Source organism: Odontesthes bonariensis, chromosome 7, assembly GCF_027942865.1.
Source record: "Odontesthes bonariensis isolate fOdoBon6 chromosome 7, fOdoBon6.hap1, whole genome shotgun sequence".
Classification (NCBI taxonomy): Eukaryota; Metazoa; Chordata; class Actinopteri; order Atheriniformes; family Atherinopsidae; genus Odontesthes; species Odontesthes bonariensis.
The window spans coordinates 2,881,328-2,908,675 of NC_134512.1; the positions used below are offsets into that span (position 1 = coordinate 2,881,328).

The 27,348-nt window shown below is 39.5% G+C and overlaps 3 protein-coding genes across 4 annotated transcripts in view; all 3 read left to right on the forward strand.

Annotated features, from left to right (window-relative positions):
• The window catches only part of tnnt3a (troponin T type 3a (skeletal, fast)), a 209,615-nt gene that overhangs the window by 14,489 nt on the left and 167,778 nt on the right, over positions 1-27,348 (forward strand). The window lies entirely within an intron of this gene.
• LOC142383641 (troponin I, fast skeletal muscle-like) lies at positions 431-10,293 on the forward strand. Its single transcript, XM_075469263.1, has 7 exons — positions 431-504; positions 1,781-1,813; positions 2,475-2,511; positions 6,841-6,969; positions 8,274-8,363; positions 9,506-9,679; positions 9,770-10,293. The coding sequence occupies exons 2-7, from the start codon at positions 1,806-1,808 to the stop codon at positions 9,845-9,847; spliced, it is 516 nt and encodes a 171-aa protein (XP_075325378.1). The 5' UTR covers positions 431-504; positions 1,781-1,805; the 3' UTR covers positions 9,848-10,293.
• Positions 10,390-26,616, forward strand: LOC142383642 (troponin I, fast skeletal muscle-like). Of its 2 annotated transcripts, XM_075469264.1 has the most exons (9): positions 10,390-12,412; positions 12,524-12,582; positions 18,068-18,229; positions 22,047-22,078; positions 23,625-23,661; positions 23,745-23,873; positions 24,132-24,221; positions 25,588-25,761; positions 26,273-26,616. In XM_075469264.1, exons 4-9 carry the CDS (start codon positions 22,071-22,073, stop codon positions 26,348-26,350), a joined length of 516 nt encoding a protein of 171 aa, XP_075325379.1. In that variant the 5' UTR covers positions 10,390-12,412; positions 12,524-12,582; positions 18,068-18,229; positions 22,047-22,070; the 3' UTR covers positions 26,351-26,616. The 2 variants fall into 2 exon arrangements, with proteins under 2 accessions (XP_075325379.1, XP_075325380.1); XM_075469265.1 differs by lacking the exons at positions 10,390-12,412; positions 12,524-12,582; positions 18,068-18,229 and adding an exon at positions 20,691-20,738.

Below are 27,348 nucleotides of genomic sequence, written 5' to 3' on the forward strand. Positions count from 1 at the left end.
ATTAACAAGAGACATGCAAAGATGAAGATGGCATCCAATTTGTAGACTTTTGCAAAAGTCATTGAAAGTTTTTTGTGAATATGAAGATTTTTTGAGCTTTTTCTTCAGATACTTGGAATCTTTGAAAAATACAATCAGTTCTGTTATTCTGGGTTACGGGTCCTTCCCCAGCATTCATCTGCTTAGACATTTGAACTCTGATGGTTTTATAGTGGCTGTGAAGCATCATCATCCTTTTTCTCCCTTTTATAGTGTCCAGTGGCTCTCTGCTGTGTTCTAAAATGAAATTGTGCTCCTCCTTGATGAAGCCGGATCAGGGTCAAGTTTGGGGGGATGGTGATATTTCAGGAGCTTGATGGCCAATTGGACTGAGCATTCTTAATTTGCATAAACAGCAGCTCCATGTCCATATCGGAACCCTCATATATATATATATACACCCTGGTGATGGTTTCTTCTCACTGCCACTGCTGCCCTCTTTCTCGGCTTGCCATCTCATCGTAGGTGAGACCAGTTTCCTTTTCTTCCTTCTCCTCTAGTTTCTACATAATTGGTAGATGGGTATAAAACTGCTTTTGTGTTGAGTCAGACGCTTTTTATGGAAACATTTTGGTAAAGTGCTAAGGTAATGAAAGTCTTTAGCTCTGAGGTTCATAAAAAATGGATCTTGTGTGAGGGGAGAGGAGCACTTACTGCTGGATGAGATCTGTGCGTCTGAACAGCGCTGCAGGTTGGATGATGCTCTCATCTGCTTTTGAATTTCTCTGAAGATTTCTGTTTGTACATTTTTAAAGCCTTTGGATGTTTTGAACATTTGAGCTTATCCTGCAAACTAAAGATTAAAAAAGTGTTAGAAAAGTGTTTTTGAATTGAGAGCTCCTTGGTGTGATTGGTTTCATAGTTTTCAGGATTGATTTAGTCTTGGTGTCAAATTCAAGACTAAGTTTAATTTTTGGCATGACTTTAGAACAGAAGCTGCCTACAGTTTGATATACTGATAGATTTGTGAGTGACATAAAACAGAATGTATCAGATTGCTGATTCAAGAAACTTTTTTCATAGATTTAGCATGGATTCATCAACAGACAAAGCTGTTGTCATGGTGGCCAGTGCTGTTTATTGTAAAGTCTTGACAAAAATAGTAGGCTATGCCATCGTAAAAATGTTCTATTTCAAGATTTTTAGCACTTTTTCTCTAGAGCGTTGGTATAGAAATTAGCACAAATACAATCATTTTACAAGATAAGATTGCTTCCTAAGAAAAAGTTGAACCTTGTATCGTGATGGTTAAAGCATATGATTATGTTCAATTGCTTTGAAATTTGATCTTTGCAATTTGATAAGAAAGGCTTGATAAGAAAAACTGTCACTCATACAGTCTCAGTACACAATCTCAGTTCGAAGGAATTCCGATTGGTTCTGATTATCAGTAAAATGAACTTATTGTGGGACTGGCTTCCTGGTTGGGCCAGGTTTTTGTTTGGAGTGTGTGTGCAGTTACTGGTGCTGGCAGACGGCGTGCTGCTGCAGCACATTCTGTTGGACACATTCTTCTCTGTGAAAGGAATTGAAGTGTTAACTCCAGCTGGATATTTAGTTCTGGACACCTGTAAAGGAGCTTAATCCAGGCGTCACAGTGACATTTGACCCAATCTCCAAACTTAGCTCAGTCTGTCAGCTGTTCATCAAATGTTTGGATAGGTCACATTAGTACACTGTGAGGCTCAGATAAGATAAGCTGATGATGATTTTTTCCTCTGTTTTTTGTTTCTTCAAACAGGTTGTGAAAAAAAGAAACCGCCAACATGTCTGAGTAAGTGTTGTGTCCCATACAGGCATCATTGATGTCAGTGGTAGACTGAAATGTGAAGCTGCTTAGTTGTAGGAATTGAGAACAAATCAATTATGCAACATGCTATATTTGATCCAATATTATGAGAAAAATACTCAAATAAAAGTTAGTCAGTTTGAAGTTAAAGATAGGTCTAAAGATTTTCAGATCAGTTGGAATACTGAGGAGAGAGAAAAAGGCAAGGAGACATAATAGACAAAGCAAGAAATAAAGAAGCAAAGAACAAGATCTGGATTAATCAGATGGAAACCGGAGAAAAGCGTGAGAATACAGGGAAAAAAAAGAACAAAAAACTCCAAGAGTAAATGATAACAGAAACTGAAGAAAGGAAAGGAGAGGAGAACGAAAAGAAACGAAACTGAGACAAAGAACGAATAGAAAAGGGAAATTCCAAAACGTGAAAAAGAAAATAAAGAAAGAAAAACAAAGAAACAAAGTAAGATAAAGATAATGTTTTGTCGAATAATGTTTGGGGGTAAAAAGCGAAACATTGAATGTTTGAGTGCAAAAGTTTTCCAAAATCGAAATCATCAGGGAAAGAGAAGTACCTCCAGACTGTACCGTATCAGAACAAAGGATTTATTTACTATAAAGATACTAACAATGTTGCTTGTGCCCTCAGGAAAAAGATGAATTCCAGCCGCAGGCATCATCTGAAGGTACTGCACTCATTGTCTGTGTCTGTCTGACCTGAACCAGCAGCTTTATGCTTGTTCATAGACCTTCTGGAAACGGCTGCTGATAGTTAACACATGAAAAAGTCAGGTTTGCTGCGGAAGGAGCTCCATCTCATCAGCCGTGACTGGACAAGCATAAAACATGTCCTCTCAAAGCAATACATTTTTATAATAAAGATGTGACTGGATATGTGTCTGTTTAAAAAACAGACAGTTTTTCGACCATAAAATCCCAAATAATTTCATTTTAATGAGATACGATGACGTGTTGAGGAGTTTCTGGGTGACTCGGCATGTGAGTCTTTGCATGACTAATGCAGACGACACAAGCAGCATGCGTGGACCTTTCAACAAGTTTGGATTTCCTTTTCTAATTTCTGTTGTTCTCACACAATCACTTTTGCATGGCCTGATCCATCTGAAGAGTTGGTGTGTTTGTTTTGTAGAGATATGATACCCTCCCAATTAAAGGAACCAGAAAGGAGAGATGAAGGGACTCTTTATTTATCATCTTCAGAGGCTGTTCTCTCTGTATGTGCTGGCTGTGAGGAGAGCTGCAGCTGTTCTGTATGGCTGGGCTGAATCGAGCTGTGGCAGGATATTGTTACTGCTTGGTCTTCAGTTGCTTTTGTGCTTCAGTGTGTGGTGCTGCGGATATATGCAGCTGTCACAGTTTGACAGCTGTGTTAGCAACACAGGAACCCAAAGCTCATCTCATTTCTCTAATTTAAGCTTCCTCGTCTCCTCACTCTTCTGTCCTCTTGTTTGTGAGGGGGGCCACCACGGGGCACTAGGGGGGCCTCAGAAAATTGGAGGGAAGATAAGAAAAAAATGCAAAAATAGAATCAAATTTTTTTTAAACATCATTAAAAAAAAAGTAACATTTTTTAATCAGTATTGTAAAATACAATTTATAATAATATATCATATCGAAATGTTATTTGCCATGCTTGTCTTTCTGATTGGCTGCAAGTCAAAACATGGTAGACCTGGCGGTTTGCGCCTGTTCTGAAGCTGCTCTGCTCCTCAAGCTTGCATGTAGCTAGCTTAGCCAAAATGGACAGATTTCTGACTTGGAAGAGACCGAAGGAACAGACCAGCAGCCCTGCTGTGGAGGACACTGCTGCAAAAAAAACCCCTAAGAACTAGCCAACTAAAATCAGAAAGTATGAGGCAGCAGACATTGAGTTTGGCTTTACAGCTGTACAGAAAAATGGCCATGATTGCCCGAAATGCGTCCTCTGTCTGGAGACCCTCTAAAATGAGAGTCCGAAAAAACGGTAGACTTCTTCAGACGTAAAGAAGAGCATTTAGTCAGGCTGCATTCACACAGGGAGCTGCTGTCCGTGAAGAAAAGAATGAAAATACGTTGTAAAAGTTGATGTTTATGTAATTTGTAGCATTGTCTGTGGTTTGCAAAGGGGGCCAGAAGCTAATACTGTTTGGGGGGCCTTGGCATGGAAAAGTTTGGGAACCCCTGTCTTAAAGGATGTCAGGTACTAAAATCCATCTGGAGTAGGGAGGACTGATGAGAGAGGAGGCCTGCCGGAGTGAGGTTGTATTCATTGTGGAAGATGTTTTTGGCACCTGTGGGATGTTAATCCTACGCTTAAAATTGAATAAAAAGTACATTTCCACTTTGTTGCAAACAGATGTAAATAATCCAACAGAGTAAAGTTGCAGACAAACAATGGTTAGAATACACGGCTGTGTTCCACGTCATATTTAGTTGATGTCAGTTCAAAGTGAAGCTCTGAAACAAAGACTTCTCCTTCTCTGCTCACATCTCGGGTGGAATGGACTAAGCGGCAGAAGAGTCGGGTCGAGAAGTTCAGTATGTGCAAATTGGGAAATGAGACAAGTGGCAGGTACATGGCACCTTCCATACAATACCTGTCGAGCAAAACATCACTGCGCATACGCATTGTATGTCTTTTCCAAACACGAGCAACAAGTCTTTTTAAGAAAATGTGTTGAAAGTCCTATACAAATCGGCACTGATAGAAAACAAGCAAACATAAAAACCAAAGAATAGAACTTAGAAAGAAAGAATGATGCGTAACATCTCCAGACAAGCATCAGTTTCTGATAAAAACTGAGATATCTTTCCATAAATCTGCTCAGTAATCAGTAAATATTGATTGAACTTTGGTTCACTTCACAGTTAGAATGCTCCTGCTTTTGTGCTTAGCTCAAGTTCACCGCGTGCATGTGGGGGTTTCTGTCTGGGTACTCCAGCTTCCTCTAACAGTGAGAAAACATTAGTTTAACTGGGGGTTCTAAATTGACCGTAGGAGTGAGTGTGTGTTTGGGATTGTTTGTCTCTGTGGTGCTGCTTCTAGCTTGATGGCAGCAGGAATATCCAGCAACCACTCAGCTGTTCACCCTCAGATGTACTTTAACCTTCAGTTTCCCACCAGCCACTTGCCATGTTGCCTTGCTTTTTGTCTAGTGGATCTTTCTGCGTTCAGATGATTTGATTTGATTTGTTTTGGTTAAACTAGTAAAGTCTATTTTTGCTTCTACACCAATCCCTCGTGTTTCTGTGCGTTTTGGGAGACTGCCTTCCTCCCAAAAACCTCCTAATGGGTTGTCTGTTCATCCACTGAATTATGTACCAGTTACATTTAAGAAGTATATGGCATGTTGTCATCTTGTGACAAACAGTATATTGAGTGTCAAAATGATGTGCATCAACATTTTAGTGGCATTAACACTTAGGGTGTATTTTAGCCCTAATTATGAATTCAATAAAATCGTAACCCTAACTGAGTAGTAGTGATTTCTAACTGTAACCAAGTCATTTTATTGCCTAATCACGATCCAGAACTGACAAAAGTGTCGCTGTAAGATGTTCTTGTGTTGACGTGTCACCCAGGCAACCAACAAAATGGCCTGCGTTAATGTTTTGCTGTAAAAAGAATTTAATTGAGCCCTGACTATATTGATTTTCTTACCAGGAAGTTTGGTTAGACTTAACAACCCTAAACATGAAATGTTAATGTCTGAAATAAATCAGGAAGTCATGACAGTGTTTAGTTAAAGTGTTAATTAATGTTGTGGCATGATTAGAACCCAGAAGTGAAAAAAATATTTGTCATTTCTTGGTTTCTTGGTTTTTTCTTCCCTGGTTGAGAGAACTGTGCATGATGTGACCGTCCTCACCCCCCCTCCTCCTCGGTAGTACTTTGTGGCTTATAAGAGGAAACATTTGTGAATGCCTTTTTCTCCAATCTGAAAGAAAAAGTTAGTACCCAAGTTCTGCTTAAGGGAGAAATAAACAGTTATGTTGTCTTTTAGTAGTAAGAAATGCAATACTCCCTGCCACCTGTAGGAGGCACTGGTTTAGAGGATGCTCATATAGGTCGTATGTAAGAATATAAACAAATGACCTGTAAGGTCGTGGAGATTTTAGGACAGTTTGCATAATCTTTAATTTTGTGCTTTGAACTGATCTGTTAAAGGTGGGGTCTGTGATGTTTTCTGGAGCATTTTTTATCATATTGTCTGAAAACCTCCTCACGACCCCATTGTACCCACTAAAATAGAATGTTTGGAAAAAAAAAAAAATTTTAGTCCATTGTAGAGGGTGTAGCAAGAGGAAATGTCTGACCAATAGAAGTAATGATGAGAGTTACTCCTATTGGATTCTGACACGCCAATCAACCGTCAGCCCCCCTCCCCCCTGCGCATTCACTTTTAATCAACTAATAAAACTCAAACATCCATCCATTTTCTATACCCGATTAATCCAACCCAGGGTCGCAGGGCTATCCCAGCTGCCATTGGACAAGAGGCGGTACATCGTGGGCTGGTTGCCAGTCCATCCCAGACCACAAAGAGACAAACGAGACAAACAACAATGCAAAAAACATGTTTAAGCACTCTGGTGCCACCTGGTGGTTCATTTTGTTTTCCAAAGAAAGTGCGGATAACCTGTATAAAGTTGATTGTGTTAATTAAGCACTGGACAGAATGTTTTGTGAACTGTTAAAACTATGTGGTTTCTAAATAGTTATCATAACAGCAAACTGATTTGTCTCCTCTCACACTTTTGGTAGCATCTTCTTCTAAATAGCGGTTTGCCACAGTCACCTTGTTGTACAGTTTTAGATATATTACCAATGGAAATGTCCATAGAATACAAGTTTAATGCAATTGGAACAGTGTATGTAACAGGTTAAATCAATAGATATCCATTTGTAAAAGTTTTTTCATGCAATATTTTCAATACCTGCGGAAATGATTGCTTTACATTGACCAAAATCCTGGTTAAAAACACTGGTTCTATTCTTTTCAACTGTCCCACAGAGTTTGATCCTGTCGATTGCGGCAAACTGGATTGAACAGGAGAAAAAGGACCTTGTAGTTGCAAAAGAAGCTTACATGAATGAAAGTTGTCCCGCTCCCAACCTGAGTGGAGACCAGGCTGCCCTCATGGTGAGGATACTAATTTATTTTCTATAACAAACTTGGTCACTTTTTACACTCAGCTGAAACTTAAAATCTGGGTAAAGCAGAAATAATTCTACATTATGAGTTTGTCACATTGCAGGAATGTATGTTTGATTTTAAACTCTCAAACAGATGTGAACAATCACCAAGTAAATCCTGTTAGGTTGCAAAAGCACTGAGAAAAAGCGTAGTGCTCCCTGCTCTGGGCTGAAGATGCTCATAGACACATCTCAAATCAACTTATCAACTTGGCACTGTGTGGCAAAGCTGAGCTCCTCTTAACTGAACTGAACTGCTTGGATGTGATATCCCACAGCAGATATTAAATGTTTCGATACCTTTCCTGCTGTGGAATAAGTCATTAACATTGTTAAAGAGTGCAACTCAAACTCAGATGACGGGTATGTCATGCTGAGGACTCACTGGAAGTATCGGCACAATGTGACTCAGCCAAGCAGTGTTTAATCCCTTAACGCCTGAATTTATATAGCTGTATATAAAAAAATGTTTTGTGTGTGTTTTAGCCTTTAAGTAGATGGTAAATAATGCTGAGATTATTAATTTCACTTTTGCACAAAAAAATAAATAGAAATTTTGGTATGTTGCAAATTTGCAACAACATGCATCCTGGTCAATTTGGAGTCAATTTGGTATGTTGCTTATTTGCAACAACAGGCATAATGGTCAATAATAAGATAACAACAACACAGTAATATAACAGTGAAAAAAACAATGTTTTTTTTATTCACCCTTTTGTTTTTTACATATTTATTTATATAAAGGTTCCTAGGTCCGTAGTGAATATGGACTAACCGGCATTGGGGGAATAAAGATGCTATCTCGGCTGGTTGATTGAGTCAAACGGTTTGTAGCATATATGCGACAATAGACGTTAAGGGGTTAATGTTTGTCCATTATTCCCAGCTTTCTTTAGTGAAAGTCTGTAGAACTAGCGGATGAAAAGTGATGTGGGTGTTGGCTCTCTATCACTGAGGCTCAGCATAAAATCTATTTATTGAGCTTTACTCCGTTAACTCGGAGTAGGTGTGCAGCCCTCTTACGTCTGTGGTTAGTGCTTTACAAAGTCATTCATGGTGTGCCGTGTGTAGCTTCAGTAAGTACATGCATTTACAGTCTTATAACAACCACAGTACAAGATTGATACTCTGCCCTCATACTGTGCAATCGCTTGGTATTTGTATTTCAAAGCCGTATCACTGTCTGCTTCTTGAAGCATCCATCAGGGATTGTTTTCAGTCAATAACCATTGCACCTGTTTGTTTAACTAGGAAACCTGCAAAAAGTTGCACGCCCTCATTGACAAAGTGGATGAAGATAGGTATGACCTGGAGGCCAAAGTGGGCAAGGCTAATAAAGAGGTACACCTCCTGCTGCTGTGCAGAACAGGCTGATAGCCTTTCTACACCTCTTCACTATTTTAATATGATAACCACCTGGTATGTTTGGAAAGAAGTATGCTGAGAAAACTTAGTGCTTCAATCTAACATTTATAACATATTCTGCATTTAGAATAAGTTCAATACAGCTAATGATAATAGTAATTTGCAGTAATAACATTTAATGCACGAACAAACATGGTTGTGTTTTTTTTTTTTCCTCCTTAACTTTGATCTACCTGGTTGGCCAGGTGAGGAAATGTGTTTGGAGTGGTACAGAAAACACCTTGACGTGAGCATGCATGTGGAGTCCATCTCTTGCGGTTGTGACTTTAGAATTTGGCATGTCTTTAATGAAGATGAAAACAGGCACAAAATGTGAACTTCAGCCTTAACGTAAAATGTAATCTGGCTCTATCTGGCAGCTTTTTTTGTAATGATATGAACAAAGCTACTGTTTTCCTAAAACTAATATGAAAAAACAGAACACCACAAACTCTTTGTTTAAAAAAACAAAGTTAATAGTCTGCATGTCGGTATATATCCAGCAAGCATGAATCCCAGATAAATTCTGCCACTTGAAAATGAAGTCATGCACATAGCCAGACCTGCACAGAGCTATTAACATCAAAAGATGGTCTAGCCCCTACAAATCCGTAATCGAAACATTATGGACTCATCTGCTAAAGAAATGTAAAAGTGTGCCAACGAGAGCTGGTTCTGTTTTAAAGAGAGGGCAAAAACATCTCAAAAGTTTTCAATCAATAGAAGTAATGAAATGTGGAATTTCAAGAATAAGCACAAATATCTGATGGCAGCTTCTTAGACTCATTAATTCTTAAAGTAACTTTCTGTGAGAAAGGAATATAAAGTAACCAAAAGAAATGATTGGTGAAACATGTAATAATCTAGGTTGTCTTTTTGGATTCTTTGCTAAATAGTCAAAGCTCAGTTTGCCACAGTATTACACTGGTTCGACATGGAGGCGACTTTCATCTTTAATTTACACTCATGAGTCTACTTTGAATTGTCATAGATGTAGATCCAGCAGAAATGAGGTTTAAACAAAGCTGCTGCTCGGCTTTCAGCTCAGTTTCACTTTTAAACTGCTCGGTCACTCTTAGATCGATGACCTGAAGATAAAAGTTGTGGAATTGGCTGGTGTCAAGAAGCCCGCTCTCAAGAAAGTGCGCATGTCCGCTGACGCCATGCTTAAAGCTCTGCTGGGCTCCAAACACACAGTCAACATGGACCTGAGAGCCAACCTGAAGCAAGTCAAGAAGGAGGTGAAAGAGGAGGTGAGTGTTTTCAGAGGCGGGACTCGGCAGCTCAGGATTTACAGGATGTTCTGCGTTTCACTGACTGTGCACTGTGTTTGTGTCCTGCAGCCTGCAGAGGCAGTCGGTGACTGGCGTAAGAACATTGAGGACAAAGCTGACAGGAAGAAGATGTTTGAGACCTCCTAAAGCGCTTAACTGTGCTCCTGCAGGTGCTCTGGACTGTTAGCACAATTTCTTTGGAATTTCTGGAATTTTTCATTGAATTGAAATACCTTTTGCTTCATTAAATCTGGGAGTTTCAGCCTGCTTTGTTATTGTACATGTTATAGATAGATAGATCAACTACCAGTCGGTGAGTCAATGGTTTGATCTGCAGCTCCCCCACTTTACGAGTGGAACTGTCCTTGGGCATGATACTAAACCCTGCATTGTCCGTAATCTTGTTCCATACTTGTAATTCGCAAAATGAATAAATGTCATGGGTAAGAGGGGTGAAGAGCCCTCTCCTTCACTGTTCTCTCACATCAGACTTTTATTCTACAGTGGAACTCCTGCTTCCCTCTGTGCTGATGTTCACTTTTTACAACTTCCTGCTCCAAGTCTTTTTGAATAAATATTTTCTGTTTCATACATCTGAGCTGTCATGACATATTTTGTCTTTGACTCAGTGATGCACAACAGTGCAAAACAAGTACACGACACACCTTGAGCAAATTTGTTTCTGTCCTGGAAAAGAATTCCTTTAAATTTCAGCACTGAACCTGAAACATCACTTCAGTCGGAACTCAGTCACCATGCTGCTCATTGAATGTCAGAAAACTTTACTGAACACAACTTCTGTTTGAAGCTTTAACGAGGTCCTGCTGTGCGCTTTGTAGTGCTGTGCACGTCAGTGAGGAAGAAGACATGATATCCTAGTTTCATTCAACCAAACCACATCCACCAAAGCTTGTACATCTTTAGTTTGTTGATCACTAAACCAGTCAGGTAATATTTCCCATTACACATATTCCATAAGGCAATGTTAACTCATTAATTACCTAAAGAGAAATGTTCACTAACACAGTTTCTGCACCTTGTTTAGATGTTGAAAAGTCTGCAGTTCAATAATGAAAGAGAATATGAGTGTTGAGCAGAAACTACAACTTTCAGCAAACTGGGCCCAAATGCTGCTGTTGGGTAAACCCAACCACACGCACAACTCTGGAAGCCCACATTCTCGTGTTCAAGTCATTCATTTATAGGTGAACTGCCATAATCATCAATGTAACTACAACTATATGAAGGTAACATAATGTGATGTGAACAGGAAGCTGTGAAAAGTGAACTGTCCTTTTGCAGTTTTACTTTATTCATTCCCACAGAGGAGTTGCTCTCTGGTGAAATATAAGAAGTGATGATGTGACAGCTCTGCCCCCCTCGGAGTAAAGCAAAATGCCCCCATGGTGACAGAATTTGCAACCAGAGTCTGTGTATTGTGACCAGGGGTGGAGATTTTGGGTTCAAATATTCTAAACTTTTTATAGCCCTGCTGCTGTAGTTTTATTTGCTTTGGAAGACTAAATGCAGCTACATACTGTAGATAAACAGCTACTGAGGTCATGCCACAGCCCCCACCTTCACTCACACTGACCATATCTGCAGGGATAAGCAGCAAATGATATGACCAGCACCTACCAGTTCTTCCAAGCTGAGGTTCCATTTTTAGCTTATGCAATGTCATCTGAATGCTAATTACAGTAGGCCGCAAGACACAGTCAAAGGCTCCGGAGAAAATAATAAGGGAACCCTGAGTTTTTATCACAGGTATGTGGCCTGGAGTTCCAGAACAAAACAATTCAGATCTGATGCTTCTGTATTTACACTCACTGTTGTGAGGACAAGAGATCTTTCTCTCAAACTTTACAGTCGTGCACATTGCTGTGGAAAAAATGCTAAACTGTTAACACATTTTTGGAAGAAAGTGAAATATAGTTGCGCACAGCAAATATTTTCTGAGCTTGTTAAGATAGATTATTTGTTAGCAATTACAGCATCTGTAAAACGAGAAATTTGACCTTTTTCTTTACCAGGCCAAAGTCAAGTGTCAGCCGTATTTTTTCCGATAACAATTATGTTAAAGTGGGTTTTGAACCACTCAGTAATTCTTTATATATCTGTTAGAAGTGCTAAATGTGAGGACCTGAAAGGAATAGTTTTTGCCCTCTCCTCAGCAGGGCTCACACAGTGTGTGTCACAAGTGAAAGGTTTGTCCCAGTGTTCAGGTCAGTTAGCGTCAGGCACAACGCAGAGTTCCGGTCACCACATGGTGTCAGCAGAGGACTGAATTTTCCCTGTTTTTAGTTTATGTTCATGTTGGATCGTTATGGCAATTCATTCAGGTCAAAATCACAAGATTTTCAGACAAATTTCCTTCAAAAGTATCCGACCAAAAGAAGACACTCTACCAAAGCAAGTTACAAAGACCTCATATGTGTTTCTTTAAAGAATTGACAATTAAATATTTGCATTTCATATTTCTTTTCAACTGAAATCAGTATAATCCTTCGATATAAATATAGATTTGACTTTTGTCTGATTATTATTGGCTAAACAGAATGGGTGACATCAAAAGATGAACAAGTTATGATGACTATGCTTTTTATTGAAAGGGATTGTCATGTAATTGAAATTTTTTATTAAATGTAAGTGCTTTGTTCCTCCAGTTATATTTAATCTGATTTTATTGGACCCATACAGTCACAAAAAAAGGTGAGTGATATTAGTTTCATTATTAGTGAGTCATTATAAGTCAAATGTTCTTGGGTTTTGTTGTTTGTTTACTGCTTATTGATTTCATTTCTGCTTCTGTCGTGTTTTCAGTTGCTATAAATCCAACACAAACCAAAACACTTCTTATGGTCACAAGTCAAAGGAAAAAGGTACGTCTTTTAAATGTTTTTCTGTTGCTGCATCAAACCTGCACCACTGACTATATGGATGATTTAATTCGATTCTGACGACAGTATTTTTTTCAAGCTTTTCTGATGAAAAACTACAAGCTACTGCCAATATATTTGTTATGGACATATTGTTAGCCAAGACTAGTGTCTCTTGTGAAATGATTTGTTGAAATGATTACTTTTAATATAGTCACTCTGTAGTTTTTTTTACACAGCAATACTCAACAAGAGTTGTACTATGGATCCTCAAAGTAATCATTTAAAGTATGAATTGAATAACATTTCAAATCTGTGTCACAGACAAGATTTGAAATCTGAATTTACATAATAAGGGAACCCAAAACCCTGAGCCAGCACATATATAGCCCAGAGATTTCACTTGTTATAAACCAGTGACTTCTGTCTCCCTGTTCTTCAATCTCTGCTGCTCTCTCCAGCTTTAATTAGTAGGTGAGAAACTCTTTTACTTTGTACGTTTAATGGCTGAAGTGAGGGATATGTTCTTTGGTAAAATACTTTAGACCTCTTTTTGTAGAGTGCAGTCAGTCTGATAAAGTTTGAAGTTCATTTGGTATGACAGCATTTACCACTGCCTAAATATACACATATTTAAGAGCAGATGAGCCATTTTTAAAAAATATCTTTACATAAGCTGCTTCTTGTATCCTAACACTGTGCAATGAAGTTAAAAAAAAATCAACTTACAAGGTATCACTTTTCATAGATTACACAGTATGATTTACAAAACTATCTCAGAAAATTTTAAACAAGGTTTTTGACTGTTTATAGATTATGATTAAACTTAATAAACTACAATCCTTGAGAGAAAGAGTTTCTGTACAATATATAAAATCACTTCCTGCAAAAAAACAACATTATGTAATTACAGATGCTGAGAACAACATCAGCATCTTTCATTCACAGTCAACCTGAAGGCTGAAGAGAAGGAAGTCTGAAAATAAACACACTTTATTTATTCAGGGAGTTTAATTCAATAGAAGTACGGGAAAATTAAATGATGGCCAACTAGAAAAGCCTCAAACAGTTTGATTCAATAAAATCACGGAAAATATGACCTAGCCTGAGTTTGTTTAAAAATCATTTCTACATAAAACTTCCGATCAGCTAAAGCTCTTCATCGACCCCTGACCCCGAGCTGTGACGCTGTTGGCTCAGGATTCATGTATCACGCACCCTGAGGTTTCTTTTCTTACATAGAGAAAAAACACGACTACTCTGGAAACTGGAAGGACTCGTGTTGTCCCTCAGAACTAAGCCCACACAGAGTAAAAGATGAGAATTGATATTTTTAGCTAATTATTCTGGTTTAACTAATAACATATCAAAATCAAAGATGGAAATAGTATTTAAGAAATCCCTTAGGTATAAAGAAAGGGAGAAGACTTTGATGGTTTCTATTAAATGTTTCGGATAAAAAAATTCTTTAGAATATTCTGTTACAACGGAAATGTAATTCAGAATGACATCAGAAAAGAAAATAGCTATTTTATTTGATAGAAATCTGGTAAATCTGGTAAGTAAAGCTGAGGTCAAGACGATGATACAACAGCTGTTTATTCTGCTGCTTTCATTTCAATCTATTAACAAATTCACCCTCAGGTTCAGTCAGCCTCACCTTACTTGGTTAGGTTTAAGAATGAAAACTGTGTGGTTAGAGTTGGGAAAAGATCATGGTTAAATTCAAAGTTAGAAACGTGTTATAAGAAGCATTTCAGGTGGTTGCCTTGGCGATGCATCAGCAGGAGACTTCACATGCACTTGTTCACGTGACCACTATAGCTCACATGTTTCACATCTGTTCATTGCATTACTTTACTTTACTTGCACGGCGCCTCCTCCCTCACGAGTATATCTTATTAAGTTCTGATGAAAATGAAGGCTTTAACTACTAACTGAACTATGTCTTTAGCCGTAATGAACTAGAACACTGATGGGTGTCAATGGAGCTACTGCCCGCCGCGAGGCCTGCTTGTTGCCAATCTAACATGTGATGCATGGAATCTTTAATGAAATGACTAAGGTACAGATATAAGCTAAAAGATAGTTTGACATATGAGATTCTGGCTTGCTATGGTGAAACCTGCCTCCTTTAGGCAGCACGAGGGTGGGACAGCACACAGGAGCACTGTGTTCCCCCTTGAAGTAAACCTATGAAATCTTTTACTTTAATACTGAGACATGTATAACATAGCTGTGAAAACTCCTGGTTTGTTCAACTGGGCTCTTGATTTTAAGATGAGAGCGAATAAGCCTCGCTGTTGGTATGTTACTGTAGGTAATAGAGGGTTTTACTGTGAAAATAAGATGTGCATCTGTTTTGAAAATCTGTCTCAAGTGCTCTTCCTGTTGGTATGTCCCTTTTAGTAATGGAGGCTTTTACTTTCAAAGTCAGACTGAGGATGTCCTCACAATGTTTGTATGTGTGGATATATGTTTGCTTCATTCAATTCATCCATCCATCCATCCATCCATCCATCCATCCATTATCTATACCGCTGAATCCGTCGATCGGGTCGCGGGCGGGCTGGAGCCTATCCCAGCAGTCAATGGGCGAGAGGCGGGGTACACCCTGGACAGGCCGCCAGTCCATCGCAGGGCCACATAGAGACAAACGAGACAAACAACCATGCACGCTCACACTCACTCCTAAGGACAATTTAGAGATGCCAATCAACCTAACATGCATGATTTTTTGGACAGTGGGAGGAAGCCGGAGTACCCGGAGAGAACCCACGCATACACGGGGAGAACATGCAAACTCCACACAGAAAGGCCCCAGCTGGGTGTTGAACCTGGAGCCTTCTTGCTGTGAGGCGACGGTGCTAACCACCACACCACCGTGCAGCCACGGTGCCATCCGGAGCCATCCCGCCGTGTTCAGCTCCCTGCGGTGCGGACACTCAGGGGGAATCCACCTGGCGGAGAGCGGACACACCGCGGGATGGTTGCCCTGAAATCAGCCGGCAGAGCCCCGACGTGTGTCCACGTCGGGGCTCTTGATGATCGCTCTGCCGAGATTTCCACTCTCCAGGTGGATTCCCCCTGAGTGTCCGCACCGCAGGGAGCTGAACACGGCGGGATGGCTCCGGCTGATTTCACCAGAGAGGAGGCAGGCGGACAGGGAGACACAGACACAAGACCGCGGGTCTCTCTGCTTCCTCTGTCCCCGGTGGTGTGAGCTGCTGCTGCTGAGGGCAACACACGCACTTCGTACATCTACTCGCAATAAAAATTGCACTGAACCCAACGTTTTATATTTCCAAGCGATGTCCCGCGGCACACATCGAAATTTGCCGTGAAGAAGCTGTCCAGGTCTGGCAAACTGCTGGCTTCGCTACTAGAACTACTGGGGGTTGTTCCAGCAGCTGGCACTCGCGACGTCACGCACCTGTCGTTCCAGTTTGCCAAATTCGAGTCAAATGTGGTGATAGTTTATTGGGCCTAATCAGGACTATCCAGGGGCCTAAAATTATTTTAAAATCATAAAAAAATTCCATGGTATATAAGGAATCGATCTGCTATTTCAGTTTTGTGCAAAAAAAAAAAAAAAAATCACCTTTCTGTAGGCCTTTAAGGCTTAGGGTAACCCTAACCCCTAACCCTTCAAGTTGCACTTTGAAACCCATATGGGCAGGTCTCTTCCCATCTCTTCAGGAAACACTACCCTGATCCGCCCTCTTAGGACATCGCCTGTTTCGTCCCAGCTTCTTACGCACTTATTTGTTTCCTAAATTGTCTTCCCATTGGTCTCGGTACCTAACTTACTGCACTTACTCTAGCACTAGTGATGCTATTAGCTGTTTGGTTTTGGAAGGAAATGCACTTATGATTTCTTGTGACCTGAAGTTCTTTTGCCTACCGATGTGGAACACACTTACCTGCTTTATAATGGAAGTCCGATGGGTCGCTCCCTGCGCTCACAGGCGATTTGAGAGAAAACCGTGAGGCCCAGCACAATGACGGTCACATTGGGTGAAAGAGGACAAAAATACCGATGTTTTGATTAATACTTTGTCTAGTTGCAGCAGACATTGTGGACGTGAAAGACTTTTGTTTGTTTTCACAGGCTCCAGATTGATTGAAAAAAAAACTCAGAGTGGGAGACCTCAGGACAGCAAAGTGAGAGGAGTCCTGTCAGAGCAACTTTTTCCTACAACTTAAACTGCCATTGTGTGAAAACTATAAAATATATCGACAAACCCTTTAATTCTGTAAAAGTTGAATCTTTCCTCTCCCGTCTAAACTAGTTTTGCGCTGAAAATCGTGACAAAAACTGGAGAATAATAAGCGGATTAAGTATGCACAATAGTTATATGTGTGCCTTCATGCCTCTGGCATTTGCACCCACAGTACATAACTGAAGTGCTTCACCATTCCCATATGATATGTTATTAAATGTAGTTTCTTTATTTCTCTCAAAACTCTCAAGTAACAACTTCTTTCCCAATCTTTTGTTAAAAAGTTCATGCTCCCAAGCAAATCAAAGCTAGATATGATTCAGTCCCAGAACTCCATAATTGCCGGATCATCAAAGATTTGGATTTTTTTCATCACCAAACCCTGACTTGTTTGGAGAGCTCCTTGGTCTTCATGGTGTGATCCCTCCTTGCTTAGTGGTGTTGCAGCCTCTGGGGCCTTTCAGAAAAGCTGTGTTTATACTGACAGATCATGTGACACTTAGATTGCACACAGGTGGACTTGATTGCACTAATTATGTGACTTTTGAAGGTAATTGGTTGCTTTTTAGGGGCTTCATAGCAAAGTGGCACATGCACATGGCATATGCACATGCCAGTTTTCTTTTCTTTTTTAAATTCTTTTAGTCATATATATTTTTCTCATTTCATTTCAACAACTTAGACTATTTTGTGCAGTTCCATCACATAGAATAAGATTTTAGAATATTTAAATTACAGGTTGGAACGTAACAAAATAGGTAAAAAGCCAAGGAGGGTTAATACTTTTGCAAGGAACTATAGATGAACCTCCGTCCCAGTCTCAAATTTCATTCCTTAAGAATGTCCCTGCATCAATCATTCCCTCATTTCTGCCGAGTTTCCTGGTCCCTGCTAATAAAAGGCATCTCCACAGCATGATGTTCCCACCACCATGTTTCACTATGGGGATGGTGTTCTTCGGAGGCTGAGAGGTGTTGGGTTTGCAGCACATTTTCCTTGATGGCCAAAAAGCTTAAGAGTTTGACCCTCTTCTATGTGTTCGGGGAGTCTCCCACATGCATTTTGGTGAACTCTAAAGATGCTTTAGAATTTTTTATTTTCTGTAAGAAATTTTCTTGCCACTCGTCAGTAAAGCCCATCTCTGTGTAGTGTGCAGCTTACAGCGTTCTACGGAGAGATACACCGGTCTCCTCTTTCTTCCGGGTTACCTTTGGGTTCATTGTTGTCTCTCTGATTAATGCCCTCTTTGCCCGGTTTGTTTTTAGATTGAGGATTGGAAGCTGAAGGTGGTAGAGCTGGCAGGAATGTAGAAACCTGCCCTGAAGAATGTGCGTATGTCTGCTGATGCCATGCTGAAAGCTCTGCTCGGGCCACACAGTTAACATGGATCTGAGGGCCAACCGGAACCTGAGGAAGCCAAGGAGGAGGTGAGAGCCTCTTATATAATGAACGTAATAAAGACCTTCATTTAATGTTCGGATGCAACGCTGTTGTACCAATCCTTTCAGGCTGTGGAAGCGGTTAGCGGCTGATGTAAGACAAAGCTGATAGAAAGAAGATGTTCGAGACCTCTTAGAAACTCTAATCCAATTTAATATTTTCCCTCCTTCTGGGTTGCTGTCTCTCCTGTCCTTAGTTACATTTTTTCAAAGAACTGGAGGAAACTTGAGCAAATAAATGTTCTTTTGGAATATGACAACACTGTGATGCTGCAGTTTTTACCGATGAATTTTGCAACTTTAAAAGCCAATGAGTCAAAGTGTAACTTGGAGCTGCAGAATTTTTTTTGCCGTTTCCAGAGCTGATTAATGTTGTCTTTACTTTCCGAATTATGTCCAGGGCTAGATTTATTCCTGAAGACATACAGCATTTGATAGAGTGTACCAAATGCTGGAAAAGTAGAAGCTGTTTTCAGGGTCAAGAAACCTTTTAAATCCAATCCAAACACAGCAGGGTTCATTTATCATAGATTTGCTGTCTGAGTTCAGCTCACGTTGAACCACCAGATGTCATCAGGGAGCCTTTGTTATTCTCTGCTGGATGTTTTTCCTTCCAGCATATCACATCTCCCTTGTTCTGGTGAATATCGTGGGTTTTCCTGCCAAATATTTCCATCAATTCTGACCTCCACTTCTTCATGTTTGGTAATGATCACAAGCAAAGCTGAATCCACAGACAAATTTTCCAAATGGTTAGTGACAGTTTTATTCTTTGCACTCTAAAGGGCGGTTTATGCTTTCGACGCATAGCCTCTGCAACCGTCAAATCTGTCTCTGTGCGCGACCACGCCCCCCGCGCAGAGGGTCTGCACCCGTCGTCGCGCACCTCAAAAAAATCCTGACGACACGTCGGACGGACGCAAACCCACGCAGAGCTCAAGCGGAAGTGCGCAGACAAAAAGCAGCTGTGATTGGTCCTCGGTGTGCCTTTCCGGTTGTCTGTGTGACCACCTACGCTTCCTCCTTTGCATTTTCGCCAACTCAAATAAAAGAAGCTGTTCTTCTTCGATGTCGAGCAACTCCAGATCCATATCTTGCATACATGCCATTGTTGTTTTGAAAGATAAACACTTCCGCCGGCGCCGCCGAAGTTCTCGTCACCGCCCACCGAAATTCTCGCGAATTCTCGAATACTTTTGGGGGAAACTGCTGTGCGTCCTTAGAAATTCCAGACCGAGGGCGCAGATGCATAACAGCAAAACTGGTTCGCGACCAGACCCAAGCGACAATTGATGTGCGCAGTTGCAGAAGTATAATTTGCCCATTACACCACTCTGCATTAACTCTGCATCCATGTTGTGTTTTAAGGATCTCATTTATGTTTGAGTACAAAATTTGTATCTTAAGAACACAATTGAAACTTTAGGATATAATATTTACACCAACTGAAATATTTCTAATACACATTTCCTGATATATTTGGCATATTTCTAAACTTTAGAAGGTTTGGAATATAGATCTAGTGTGAGAAGTTTAAAAATGACATTTTTAATAAAACATGATTCTTGCTATGAGATGAATTTCCAAAAGCAGAAAACGTTTCTCAGTTATTTAAGGTTTGGAGGGAAAATAAAGCTGTTGCTGAAAATATGCAGATGATTAGAGGCTTTAGCTTTAGTTTGAATGTTTTTTCCTTCTAAATAATCTCTGATATCATTATAAAGATTTAACCCTTTTTTTCCCCACAAAAATGATGTTTCCAGTATGAATTTTTCATAGGAGCTTGATTGATGCTTGTACTTTGATGCCAAAGACAAAATGATTATTGATGTTATGTCTGTTTTAAGTGAGTTTGACAGTTATCTGCCTTGTTTTTCATTACATTAACTTAAAAACACTTGATTAACATGCTTTTTAGAGGTCTGAAACAGGTCATTTTCTTGCATTCTGTAATCACATCTGTAGCTTTTGCTTTTTGTTTGTTATCATGCATCCAATGGCAGGAGTTGAGCAAAAATCTGCAGATATCTGATTTATGTCACTCATTTAGTTGAAAGCTCATTTGAACTGAAACCTGATTTTGGTTTGAATGATTCCACGGTGGGTGGCAGTCTCACACTCTGCTCCAGCTGCTGGTCTGGTTTAAGGAAACTGAAACAGTGATCATTGAATAAGTGGGCCACACTGCCTGTCTGTTGTGTAACAATTGCTTGAGCCCCTCACTTGTCTCTGGGTAGGGAACCTGATAGTGTCTGTCCAGTCCAAGGAGGTGATTTCTTTCAGCCAAAATTTACGAGGTTCCTCAGAGAGTTGCAGTGGTATTTCTGGAGCCTGCTGGCCCATTGGTCTGAGGTGGCTCTGCTACCATAAAGAGGGCTGACTTTCCTGCTGAGCCAGCACTTCACACCCTATATACCAAGTTTTATCTTTACTATTTGGGACTTGGCAGTATCTCCCCCCTTCTTGTGCACCTCCTCGTCCTCGTCACGTTCAGTAGGTGAGAGTCTCTCCGGCAGCTCATTCACTCACCTCAGTTGCGCTGAGGTCTGCTTTACAGGTGGGGTTCAGTTTTCTTTAAAAAGGTGCTGGAGGGTAAGACTGTTTTTTTAGAGATGCTGCTGCAGGTGTGACCTCTGACCTCTCAGAGCTCATACAGCAGCTGAGACTTACTGGACTTTTTGAAGGACACTGTAGGACACTCAGCGACACGGTAAAAACTGCTGGCTATTCAGGGAGGTTTACTCGAAGTAAAAAGTTTTGATTTTTTTCTTCTTTTATTTTGGCAATATAGGGCTTTTTAGTGAAAATCAGTTCAATATCTTTGTGACTTATTATAAGGTGTTTTTAAACTATACAGGATCAAGACAATTAGAATAAGCCTTGCTGTCTTTATCAGCTTGAATCTAAAGCTCATCTTCTCTCATCAGATATGCTAACACATTATCTTATGTGTCCACATTATCCAAACTATTATTCTGATAGAACTGAGCAGTCATTGTCAACATCCTCTGATTACCTTGTCCTGGAAGAGAAACATATCTATGGGAAAGTTGACACATTTGCACCTTTGGCTCACCTTTCAGGCACTAACAGTGAGACATTTGGAAATGAATATCCAGAAGGATGATAATTCAAGTCTGCATTTTTCCTAGGTTAACATGACTCGCTGTTGGATATTGTTCTGTCTCTTTAATATAAAGTTTGACCCAAAATGTTCGTGACTCTCATCGCACTCTTCTTTTTCACATTTCTTAATGTGTGACTTTGACAATGAGCTTTAGAAATGAGGTTTTTACATGATTCCTTTTCTGGCTGAATTGAACACTACTTGATTTGGATTTATGTGTAAACACCTTGATTTTTAGACCTTTTTATAGTGCCTTATGCTTTATCTTTGGATCTGAACCCGCTTGTGGACACAACTGGTGTCAGGTGGTGCTTGCATGTCTGCAGGTTGTTAGAATTGGTTTGAACTGCTTTCACTGCGAGCTTGGCACCACATTTGGTTCTTTGCTGGTGGCATTTTATGCTAAGGTCTTTGGCTCACTGCAACACATCCGATTCTGGGTGGAACGTCTTCAGAAGGGCAACCGTCGACTGTCCAAAATGAGCTGGTTTGTGATTGCTGGCAGCCGTTTTTTTTCATTATCTTAAATTGTGTCTTCTTTCCTGTTCAAGGTCAAAGAGTATTTAATGGATAACGGAGAGGCAACAGCATGTGCTCCGTCCAGCTGTGGACAGAGTCTGTGTAGTTCATGTGAGCTGCCTGCTCGTGCTTAACTGAGGGTTTTCTCTGTCTTAACAGGCGTGAAGATCAAAAACAGCCAAAATGTCTGAGTAAGTACACATCATCTTCTCTCTTGAGGTGGTCCTTTAAATGAGAGTCGGGCTTCCAAACAAGGCAGGAAGCCTTTCAAACTCTTTCTTTCACAGATCAACTGATTCCGAGTCTTTTTCCATAGATCACAAATTGTCCCAATATGGTTGTTTCTAACTCTAAGACTAACTGATGACTGAATACAAACTTTTTACAGGGTTATAAAGAGATTGTGGTACGTTGCCCAGTCCATGCCACAGAGAGGGAAAATCAAACCTATTATAGGGAAATTAAATCAAATTTTAAAATTTAAAATTTTTGCTGTCTTATAAAAGGACCCCATCTCTTCTCTCCATGTTGACTTGAACTCTTATCTGAAAACAAATTAAATATATGCTAATATCTTCTAAGAAAATAAATACTCTATAGTTCAGCAGTTAACTAGAATTAGTAGCTAGAAAGCAAACCATCTTGTCTTCTTTCGCCCTGTAGCTGCCGTGATATCAAAGTCATTGTTGTCGGTGGTGATTAATGCCCCAAAACATCAGAGGTTTTTCAGTTCTTTCGGATTCATCCTCCCGTCTGTTTTAATGTCTGCACAAAGTCATTTCAGTAATTGTTTAGATATGTCACTCCAGTGATCATAGTGTAGTTCAATTCAATTCAATTCATTTTTATTTATATAGCGCCAAATACAACAAATGTCATCTCAAGGCACTTAGTAAGTCCAATTCAAGCCAATTGGAATTCAATTAATTAATAATAATCATAATTCATAAAATAATCCAATTCGTTCATATAGAGCCAATTCAAAAACAATTTCCTAGCTAAGAAAACCAACAGATTGCACTGAAAACTTTTTGTTTTTCGGTCCAATCTCCCGGTAGTGATAAGCACAAAGCTGAGCTACCACTCTGCCCGACGGTAATCTGAAGTGATATGAACACATGTGAAGGCACAAGCTCAGAATGAAGGTCAACTCTTGGCGTTGGATGACAGCAGCTCTACATGTTGCGAGCATGTGCAAGAAGAAACCAGACTCTATCTTCTTTCAATGGAAAGCAGCACTTGAATTTGATCTTAATACATTTTAGCAATTTTCCAGAAAGTTTCAAATGACCGTTATATTTTCCACCTCCACTCTGTGCGTTTCTAAGAGATGAGAGCATTGAAACTTAACTTTCCCAAAAATCAAAGTTATCGTTGTGCTTCATATCCACTGCTTTTGTGAGGATTTTAAAGAAGTAGCTTTATAACAATGAGCCAGTAAGCTTGGATGAGAATAAAAAGAGAATGTTTTTGTTTTTTTTATAAAACAGGTATCAAACAACTAGCAAACATGTTACTCAGTGAACTAGTAAGAGGATTGTGTTACCTCCTCCGAAATTCAATCTTTGTGCTCGGTTTCTTTAATTAAAAGCTAGCATCAAAGTGATGTTAACCTTCTCATTTGACTCTATACTAGAAAGTGAATTTCCAAAATTCTAAAAAATAAATAAAAAGTAACAGACAAACTCAAACTTCATCCTGTCAGAAAGTGAATGACTTTTGTTATTTTGTTCTCAGAAAGAAAATGACATCCAGCCGTCGGCATCATCTGAAGGTGAGAATCAAACCTCCTTTTCTTTGCGTGGAGATTATCTGATGCTTTACGTTTTGCATAAATACATTTTGATCTCCCTGCAGAGTTTGATGCTGCAGATTGCTGCTGCTTGGCTTGAGCAGGAGAAAAAGGACATAGAAGCTGCAAAAGAGGCCTATATGGCTGAGAACTGCCCAGACCCTGACCTAAGCGGAGACCAGGCTGCCCTTATGGTGAGACCAAAACACTCTGAAGCCACTTTTAGTCACTTACCCTCTGTGATATTCAATTTGAAATGGCAAAGATGACAGCTTTAATGTTATTCCAGAAACTCGTTTTCCCATTGTGGCAGAGAAGCCTGCTGAAAACTGAGTTTAGTGCATCGCATGACCACAGAACTCTCCACTGTACTTAAGTAGACTACTTGAATCAAGGTTCCTACTGCAAGTCATAGACAGCTGAAGGAATATGTCGGTTATGATCTTCAACAGGAAATCTGCAAGAAGCTCCATCAGGCCATCGACAAAATTGATGAATCAAGGTATGATACCGAGGCTAAGGTCGAGAAGAGCGACAAAGAGGTGAGAGGCAAGAGATTAAATGTTCTGAGCATCATAGATGCAATGACACGAACTACTGTTTAAAACTCTCTTTTCGGCCTGTTCAATGAAATCCCTCATTTATTTCCTTCATTGGGGACATTGGGGCTGCTTGTTTCATTTTTAATTGGCCTTTTAAACATTGTTTCACAATGAGGAATCGAAACTTGGATTATGGTTAATGAGTGTTCTGCTGATGTCTTCTTGAGGTGTTCTGGATTTCAGCTGGGAAACATTGAACTTTTGCCTAAACATTACTCTGAGATGTGCATTTTTCAGGAACAGCTCTGAAAGAGTTAAGAGTTGAAAAATGAATTGGAAGTTGAGCCCAAACTTGTGAAACCAATGACTACACCACTGAGACAGAGGGAAAACTGGGAACCTTACCTGTTCTCTTTTTCACCTGCTCCTCGTGATGTTAACTGGTGGAATTTGCCATTTGGATCCAGTGTAGTAATCCTTGGGTCATCTAGTTATCAAAGAATATGAACTGATTGTGCTGAGATCACCTTTAATTGGTTATTTTGCATATTTATGAAAGGGACGTTTTCTAATATTTAGAATAAATGGCATTAAATATTAGAAAACGTCTTTTTTAAATTTTGAAAACTCAAAGAAAGACATATTTGCGATTTGGCATGAATTCGTCATCTGCTCCAGAGGGAAAGAAAAACATTTATTGACTTTAAACACTTGAGCTTTTATAGTGCCTATTCCAAATGAACTGAGAATGGAAGTGCATGAAAAGCTTAGCATGTTTAGGAGGATTAACATGGCACTGTTTCGTTGCATCAGTTATTTTCCAGCTATATCTTCTGGTTCTACCTGGAGTTGAATAAGGTTTAACAAAAATGAAAGACAAATACAGTATTCAACTTATGTATTCTGGGAAAATACAGAAAGATTTGATAAGCAAAAAAAATCACAGTCATATTTTACTGCAAAAAAAATTGGATGTAAATGTCTAAATTAGTGATGATTTAACAGTGACAAATATTTTCATTCTGTACGTTTTATCTGTGGAGATTATTCATAATACATTTGTTGTTAAAATCCAGGTTAAAAACATTTCTTTTCTCATGTGTTTATGCATGAAATCTGCACGATATCTTTGAACTTATCTAGACTGTTGCTTATTTTTAAATTCATTTAAATGATTTTATTTGTTTCTCTTTATATTCTTTTATGTATTTTAATGCTTCTTCCACTCCCTGCTGCAATGCTTTTATTTTATGTGAAGCACTTTGAACTGTTTGTACATGAAATGTTCTATTTAAATAAATTTGATTTGATTAATGATTTAAGTAACGTGTGCTTGAACACTACTGACCAACTTCTCTGACTCCAGATTGGGGATCTGAAGCTGAAGGTGGTGGAGCTCGCTGGAGTGAAGAAACCTGCTCTGAAGAAGGTGCGAATGTCTGCTGATGCCATGCTGCAGGCCCTGCTGGGAGGAAAACACAAGGTGACCATGGACCTGAGAGCCAACCTGAAGCAGGTCAAGAAGGAGGTCAAAGAGGAGGTGAGCCATGAAGTTTTCACAATGAAAACACTACAGTGACTGGAAGCTGAACTGAGGTTAACATTTAATGAGAAACACAGAGCTGCACACTGATTGGACTGTTGAGATCTGTATTAGGTTAGCAGATCCATCATTTCAAAGCAGACATTGTACCCCTGCACCTATGGCTAATAAATTAAAAGTGGTCCCATTAATATGGTGATTAGCCTAAAATACCTTTTAAAGTTGATATACTTTTCCTTTGCTTAAAATTAGGGATTAATTGACAAAAGTAGTGTGCTTATATGTCTGTAAGATATCTGTGGCTCTGTGATGTATTACTGACTGTATAGAAAGCAGAGTTGATTTTTTTTACTCAAAGATAAAGGGATACGAGTTACATAGAAGGAAAGGGAAAGTACAATAAGGTCCATTTTTGTTACTCACTTCCATTCGATTGAACTGACTCTGACTGAAAAGCTTCACTTGTTTTGTTAGTCGTGATATTAAGAAATCTTTGTTGTTATTCCAGTCAACAGAGGCAGTGGGCGACTGGCGTAAAAACATTGAGGACAAGGCAGACAGGAAGAAGATGTTCGAGACTTCCTAAAAACCCTTCTGGACCAGCGAGGACGATGGCAGGGGAAGCGTTTCTGTCCGAGGTCTGAGTGACTGAATGCGTCTGTGTGTCTCCTCCGGACATTACGGGACAATATTCAGACGGCTTTTTGTTGTTTTCTGGTTGTTTTTGTGACACTGTCACCCCCGAGAGACATTGAACCAAAACAAAGAAACATCATTTTGTAGAGTTAAAACATCACCTCATAATGTATAGGTTTCCACCGAAGCAGTAAGAAATAAATATTTTGAAATAAGGATGAATTTTGTTTGCTACTTTTATCCACTTGTTAATTCTTCCACACCATTCAAACTGGCAATTCAGCGAGTCATGAAAGATAAAACAAATAAGAGAATTCCTTTGTTTCAGCAAAGAACTGGAGTCCAAATTTTCTTTTGTCATTCTACAAATGAAAGAATCTTGTAAAATGACAGTAAAAATGTTGGGCCCGAACTGAACTTAGGTCCTCTGGTCCTCACGCTCTGCCTGCTGAGATAAACACAAGCCTAAAATAATATTTGAGATACTTTGTATTTGTAAGAATCAGTGTTTGCGTTGTTGTGGTGGCAGCAGATCATTGACTGAGCCCTAAACAAGCATGCTAAACAGTGGGCATTTCGAATGTTTAGACCACAGAAAAATCAAATCAGCTTATTCTTGTTTCCTTTTCCTCTTACTTTCTCAGAGTGGAATTGGAGGATGAAGTTAGACTATAAAATGTTTAAGTCTAACCCTTATAAACACCAAAGGAGCTGGACAAAGGCCAGCTAGCTGTTTCATCCGTCTGTTTCCTGAGTAATCCTGTCATATAATATAATTAAACTGCAGAGTCATTAAAAGAGTTGCCTTAATGTTTAGTAACATATAACTAACGCTGTGTGAAGAAATGTCTATGTAACTTTGATCTGCAAAAAACACCTTTCAAAGCTTAGATTTGAGAAGAATAATCTGAGGGTGTGAAGTGGGATCCTTAATGCCCCACTAATTCC